Here is an 8,050-nt window from a genome sequence, read left to right on the forward strand (position 1 = left end):
AAGTAGCTGTCCGAGATAGATTCCACCATAGAGGACCGCCACCTTGAGACAAAATTTAAGCTAACCTTTGCATCCTTTGGTAGCGCAAAAGAGTGTCTCGCTACTGTTGATTCCCAAAGCAGTTGACCTGAGCACCATGGGTCGTGCCAGAAGAGGGTGTTAGTCCCGTCTGCTATAACATATCGGACATGTTTCCGAGCAATGTTCCGATGCTTCAGAATCCCCCTCCATACACAAGAGCAGCTTGCTGGTATTTTCATAGTCCAAAAGAAGGACAGCTTTATATGTTGGCTCCAAGTCCAGTTTGACCACGAGAGATCCATCCTTCACAAATTAATCGAAGATCGGCGCAATAAGCCGCCTTGTTCCAAGTTCTGCCATCTATCATACCCAGTCCACCCTATTCCTTAGCATACCTTAATACCTCATGGCTGGCATGATGCATCTTCCTTGTCATATTGGTCCCCGACCATAAAAAACGGTTACAAATCTTAGAAACATTGTCCAGAACTTTCTTTGGTAAAACAAAGGTTTTGGACCAGTATACTTGAAAGGATGAGAGAACTTATTGGATAAGTTCAAGTCAACCTGCCCTTGACAAAGAAAAATTCTTCCAATTAGAGATTCGAGAAGTCGGTCGCTCTACCAAAGGTAGAGAATCTCGTATACCTAACCTTGAAGAGGTTAGCGGTAGACCAAGATATGTAAGAGGCGGAGATATAAGGGGTATACCCAAAGCATTAGCCAAGTCCAGACCTGCTACATGTGACATACACCCAACCAACAGAGATGATTTATCTGAGTTGATATTCAAACCTAGGAAGAGCGAAAACTGTACAAGAATTTCCTTTATTGCAAGAATAGATGCCATATCTCCTTTGCAAAAAATCATAGCATCGTCCGCAAAAAATAAGTAAGAGATACTCAGCTTCCGGCATTTAGGGTGCGGGTGAATGTGACCAGCAGAGAGAGCTTGCTTTAGAAGGCCAGAGAGCACCTCCATCACTAGGACAAATAGATACGGTGAAATTGGGTCACCCTGCCGAAGACCTTGTCCACCTTCGAAGAATCTTTCAGATGTTCCATTGATGATAATGGAATAAGAAGGGGTGGTGAAGCACATCAAAAGCCATTCTATGAAGATAGGAGGAAACCCAAATCTCTGCAAAATCATACCCATGGCTTCCCAATTGACTGAATCAAAGGCCTTCTTTATGTATATCTTGATTGCACAATTCCTGGTGCCGTATTTCCTGTTGTAACCTCGAATAAGCTCATGCGCAAGAATAATATTATCTTGGATGTTCCTGCCTAGGACGAAGGCTGACTGAGCCGAAGAGGTTAAGAGTGGCATAAATTCCTTCATCCTACTTGTTAGAAGCTTGGCCACACACTTGTAAATAGTGTTACAGCAGGCAATGGGCCTGAATTCATCAACCTTTGAAGGCACAAGATTTTTTGGAATCAAGCAAAGAAGGGTGGAATTTATACCTCTTGGAATGGACTTCCGATTGAACATATGCTGAATTGCAAGAGAGAAGTCTTCCCCAACTATATCCCAAGCTTTCTTAAAGAAGAAGGCATTGAACCCGTCAGGCCCAGGCGTTTTGTTATCATCCATAGAATGATTAATTCTTAGTTCTTCATTGTTTTTGCAATAGAGTTTCAAGTCCTTTGTTGTGAGTTTCTAGAGATAGAACTCATAACAAAGGGCTAGAGATTAGAAACCCCATCAACGAGATTTGTGGGGGTGCTAATCTCTCATGCTAGTTAGACAATGACTATAAAGATGTAGGTTGTTTGCTAGGGATCAAGAAAGGCGAATCGATGACTAAACTAATAGCCAATCTAGTCACATGGTGGATTATCTCCTCTCTCCTATCTTCTCATCATTAAATCTACTATTTTAGTATAATTATCTACTATTTTCATATTTTAAATTGCTCTCTTATTATTGAATAGTTATTTAGTCTAAATCCGTGTCAAGTACGTGCAAACAAGAGTGGATCGAAAACGATTACTCTCCTCTTTAACACATGTTTAGAGAGTATTATATAAATTGATTAGCATGATTTAGTATTGTTTTAAATATTGTTTTTACCTTATTAAATCTTAGTTGTCATGGCCAAAGTACACTCTCAAGAAAATAAAGGGCAGACCTTATTGCCACTTTCATAAAGTCGAGAATCATGAAACAAACAGATGTTAGCAATTGTTGAAAAAAATTGATTGATTGATGAAAGAGGGGAAGTTGCGAGAGTTCAGGGCTGATGTCAAACCTGCGGTGACTGCTACCATACATGAAAAACCCCTTGGCGTAATCAATATGATATATAACGGGGAGATACCTCAGAAGAAAATTATTCGAGACAAAATAAGAAAGATATCGATAGTAAAAGAAGTTCTCAAAGTCAATGTCAAACCTATTCATGTAAATCAGAGTCTGGTGTTGACCAGTATACTAGGAGCAATAATGTCCGTACCTGACGACTTGTCAAATGTTATGTTACCACATGATAATATCTTGTTAATCATGATACGAATATCAGGATATGACGTTTAGAAGGTCTTGGTGGATTGCAGTAGCTCGGTTAACATTCTATTCTGGAGAGCTTTTACAGGCATCGGTCTCAATGAATCACATCAAAAAGCCCCACAATTCAATCTGTATGGGTTTAACGGAAGCTCCACGAAGCCAGTGGGGTAAATCAAATTGCAAGTTCAAGCTGGACCTCCAACTGTGACGATAAAGTTTGTAGTCATCAAGCATCATTCCGATCAGAATGCAATCTTGGGAAGGAAGTGGATTCACGACATGCGTGTCGTGCCAAGTACTTTCTATCAAGTCATCCGATTCCCAACAACATATGGATTACACAAAATCAGGGGAGATCAGTCAGGATCTGAGAAGTGTAATTTCATAACTATTAAAGGTATGATGAAAGAAAAGAGACAAGACACTGGGGGCTTCTTGAAAAGTTCTAGCTGGCAGTTACACGATACTTTGCCTGCCGATGTCGATACGCTGTAGATACATGAGTAGGTAAAGTTTACACAAGAGCTAAAACAAGATGAAGAGCCCTGGATAAGAAAAATATTAGAGATAGTGGAAAAGGTTGATATTGGCACATGAAATAATGAGCGCCATACATTCATTGGTACAGAGATGCCTTTGAATATAAGGGATGAGTTTATGGTTTTTTAAAAGAAAATCAAGATGTTTTTGCTTGGTCAATAGCAGATCTCATGGGCATCGACCCAGCTATATATTTGTGCACATAAGCTAAATATATAGTAGAATGCAACTCTTGTCCATCAAAAGCATCAGAAGGTTAGTCCAATATGAGTAGAATACAAAAGATGTTAGATAATGGCATAATTAAAGAGGTGGATCACTCTGAATGTATTGCGAACATAGTCGTAGTACCTAAAAAGGATGGTAAAGTGAGAATCTGTGTAGACTTTACCGATATAAATAAGAAATGTCCCAAAGATCACTATCCAATGCCAATGATAGATGAGTTGGTAGATCAGACAGCTGGGTTCAAATTAATTAGCTTCTGTGATGGATATTCAGGATATTTCCAAATTCTAATGGCTATATTAGATTCACTCAAAACGGCGTTCGTCGTAAATGGAGGTATATATAGTTTCATTAGAATGCCATTTGAGTGGAAAAATGCAGGAGCTACTTATCAAAGGTTAGTAGAAAAAATGTTTAGAAAGATCATTAAGCGAATTGTCGAGGTGTATATTGACGATATGGTTATAAAATCCATGAGAGCTAAAGACCATGTGAAAGATCTCGATACCGTATTCCGGACATTGAGAGAATTTAACATGAAGCTTAACCCAGAGAAGTGTACTTTCAGTGTTAGTTATGGAAAGTTATTGGGATATATTGTTACCAAGTGAGGTATCGATGCTAATCCAGATCAGATACGAGCAATTCAACAGATGCCATCGCCAACTACGAGAAAGCAAATACAAAAGTTGACTAGAATAATAGCTGCTCTCAACAGATTCATTTCCCGAACGTCAGATCATTGTAAGCCACTTTTCAAGTTGCTTAAGAAAAATACTAAATTTTCTGGAATGAAGAATGTGAAGAGGCGTTTTTCGAGTTAAGGAAATATCTGCAAGAAATGCCAACACTTACAAAACCAGATGAGGGAGAAAGCTTGCTTCTCTATTTGGTTGTATCAAAATTTGCTATAAGTTCAGTGTTGGTGAAAGTTGGAAATGATGTCGAAAGACTAGTGTATTTTCAAAGCAAAACAATGCTCGAGGCAAAGACACGGTATTTGACACTGGAAAAGTATGCTTTAGTGCTTTTATTCTCGTCTCAGAGATTGAAGCCATATTTTCAATCACACTCTGTGATTGTAATGACGAATCTCCCATTAAAGCAGACTCTGGCAAAAATGGCTAACTCAGAAAAGATGTCGAAATGGTCAGTAATGATAAATGAATTTGGTGTCGAATACCGAAATAGGGTATCGGATAAAAGTCAAGTATTGGCAGACTTCCTTGCCTATTTTCCATGCAAAGATGCTAGTTGGGGCATGGAAGAAGAAGAATTCTTGACACTGCAAGAGCCTGAGGATATTATCGATGTAGATGATCCATGGGCTAGAACAAATGGTTGGAGACTATTTGTCGATGGATCATCAGGGAGTAAGGGATGTGGCATCGGGATTGTATTGGTCACACCCAAAAAATCAAAGGCTCGAAACAGCAGTGACATTGGGATTTCATGCATCTAACAACGAGGCTGAGTATGAAGCCTTAATCGTAAGACTAGAGATGGCCAAGTCTCTCAAAGTGAAAGATATATCAATTTTTAGTGACTCACAGCTAGTCATCAGCCAAATTAATGGAGGATATTCAGCAAAATGTGAAAACATGGTGGATTGCTTGAGTTTTATAAAAACCAAGCTGAGAGACTTTAATAAAATAAGGCTTCAACACCTCAATAGAAACGAAAACAGGCATGCCGATACCCTGACTTATGTTGCAGCAATGTTGGAAAACACTAAGGGTCGCACCTTGCAAATCAGCGTTCAACAGAAGCCAAGCATCGATATCAATAAATCAGAGGTTATGGAAATTGACATAGTGGGGGCGTCATGGATGGAAGCATATATATCATACTTATCTGATGGTAAATTACCTAAAGATAAAAACAAAGCAAGAAGGGTTAAATCAGGATCCCACATATATGTCCTGGTCGATAATGAGTGATAAGCACCCAAAAGTGTAGTTTAAACCCCTTAATAGTATTACATTTAAGCCAATTATATTTATAATAAATAAGAGTTAGTACTGTTTACGTGTTTTTGTGTATTTCAGGTCTTGAAGCTGTTTATGTGCTTAAAGATGTCATTTTACATGGAAAACGAGTCAAAATGATTACTAGAAGAGTTCAATGTTTAAAGCCCAAGAATCAAGAAGAAAAAGCCTTTTCAAGCCCAGTCAAAGCTGGGAAGTCAAAGTCAATTTGGGTAGAAAAGGAACAGAAAAGTTAATATAATTTCAAATGGGCATTTCTTTGGACTCATGTGTCTAAATTGAGCCTACTTTGTGTCAAAATGACTGGCTCAGAATAAGCTTTCCAATGGACTCAACCTTGACCCAATCAAAGCTATAAAAGTGAACAAAAAGGGTACTTAAGTTATTTCCAACAATTATGGCCTCTTTAGACTTAACATAATAGACTTTGGGCTCATATTAGAGGCCCAAAGTCCTCTTTTTTGGCCCATGCACGAAAATGTAACCCTAAACCTCTTCTATATAAAGAAGGTTAAGGCTAAACTTAATACTCCTCTTCCAGCACCCATTTCTTTAGTGTAGAGTAGGTTAGTTTAATTTAGGGTTAAGTAATTAGGGTTTATTCTTGTAGCATCCATTAAACCTTCTTCAAGAAAGCTTTAGTTCAATTTCAATTATTGTCTTTATTATTATGTCTTCCTCTTCTTTCTTTAGTTTAATTAATCCAATGACACAATCCTAAAACCTCCATTAGAGGGGGTATATGAAGCCACGTGAGGATGGTTAGAAATTAGTTTCATTATTGTTTTGCATAAGAACTTCAAGTTCTTCGTTGTGAGTGTCTAGAGATAGAGCTCATAACGGAAAATTAGATATTAGAAATCCCATCAAAGAGATTTGTGGGGGTGCTAATCTCTCATGCTAGTAAAATAATTATTATAGAGATGTAGGTTGTTTACTAGCTAGGGATCAAAGAAAAGTTATTCGATGACTAAACTAATAGTCAATCGAATCGCGTGGTGAGTTACCTCTCTCTATATCTTTCTCTCCACTACTAAAGAAAATCTCATTAACCACTGTTATATACAGTGATAAAAGCCCTTAAACCATTGTTTTAAAACCATGCTAACAACCACCGTGACAAATACTTCTAACAAAACTGTGGTATTAAGTATCCCCTATTTACCACACTTTTTGGAAAATCCAAGGTATTATGATATCAGAAACCATGGTTAATAGTCTTTAGGTACGCTGTATTTGATGTCAACCATGGGAAATAGTAATAATAATTACCACTGTTTGATTCAAACCGTGGTTTATATAATCCCTATAAACCACTATTCTTGCACAACCGTGGTTTATAATTTTTTTTTTAAAAAAAAATTTCCTAATTATTTAATTTCAACCTGCATATTTTTACCGTATCCATATTGATTTAAAAAACACATTGCTCAGACAATATATTCATCTTGCAACAAACAAAAGAAACAAATTTGGACCATGCGACAATCAATTGCTTAAAAGAATTTGATAATTTTCGCATCAATAAAGAAATAATAATGACCAACTTGTTCTTCCAAAATATCAAAGGAGTAATATACTTATTCCCCACCTATACATCAAAAGAGTTTTACAATGAAAAATGCAAATGGTGAGATCAATCCCCAAACCTTAACTGGAAGGGGGTCCAAACCTAGCTAAGACACTGTGGCCGGCTCAAACTTAACATTCCATTAGATGAACTTCAAAATTTCAAGTCAAACAACATCAAGTTCATCTTTGAGTGTTAATTTTGTCATCTGCATGATCAATGATCAAGAGGTAATAACTTAATAATGAAAAATACCATAAAATAATAGAATGCTAAAGAAATATAAGCACAAGGCATCTTAATAATATATAATTTGTAAACTACAATTTACCGACCCTAGATCAATTGTTGGCCCCCGAAATGACCCTTGACATTTGTTTTATTATTTCTTTGTTTCCACTATCTAAAGTTTAAATCTTAGGACAATGCAACATTTGAGTTATATATCACGTGTAAATAAAATACTTACATACATGTCGCTTAATCTATTGTTTTCTCATTTGCATTGTTGCCTAACTTGGGCATTGATGGAGGTTGGGCTGCTTTGGAATTTAATGTCCTATGAAATCCATTAAACATCAACAAAGAAAGTGAGTATACAATGCATACTGTTTGCGACATCAACATGATAACAACTAATATGAAACCATAAAAGTCAAAAAGTATAAAAAATTTAGTTCGAGCATGTTGTCTTTCAAAGAGCATAACTCCTCACAACAATTACTAATATCCGATCCTTAGGTATCTAATGAGCTACTACCCAAAACAAAATTTCCTTAAGAGCCACAACAGCTGGAATTAAGAGATCACTTTGGAATTAAAAAGATTCTACGATTTAAGAAATCACTGATGCAGCACACACTCCTAGGAGTCATATTTTATAACTAAAGAGAGCGAAAAAAATATTATCTAATCCAAATAATTTGACCTACCAATTTCATATGCATCGTCTGGCACTTTCAAATGTAATCACGATTGGTGTAAGCGTCTAACATCACATAGGCAAGCACAGAACAAAAACAAAACAAAGTGAACACTGCGCACTTACTTTTGCAAGCACCTTCACTTATCCAAAAAAAAAAAAAAAAAAAAAGTAAAAGATAAAACCTTAACCTGCTTGTGTCAAGGCTAAGGCTATTAAAAATGATCCTAACAATTTCCCACATAACACATGAAGAAAAAACAAGT

General features: G+C 36.8%; 1 protein-coding gene across 1 annotated transcript; it reads left to right on the forward strand.

The window, feature by feature from the left end:
- Positions 1–4,145: 4,145 nt before the first annotated feature.
- Positions 4,146–4,766, forward strand: LOC147524203 (uncharacterized). The gene has a single exon (XM_086573872.1). The coding sequence runs from the start codon at positions 4,146–4,148 to the stop codon at positions 4,764–4,766; it is 621 nt and encodes a 206-aa protein (XP_086429998.1).
- Positions 4,767–8,050: the final 3,284 nt, after the last annotated feature.

The sequence above is a fragment of the Coptis chinensis genome, chromosome 1, assembly GCF_015680905.1.
Source record: "Coptis chinensis isolate HL-2020 chromosome 1, ASM1568090v1, whole genome shotgun sequence".
Lineage (NCBI taxonomy): Eukaryota > Viridiplantae > Streptophyta > Magnoliopsida > Ranunculales > Ranunculaceae > Coptis > Coptis chinensis.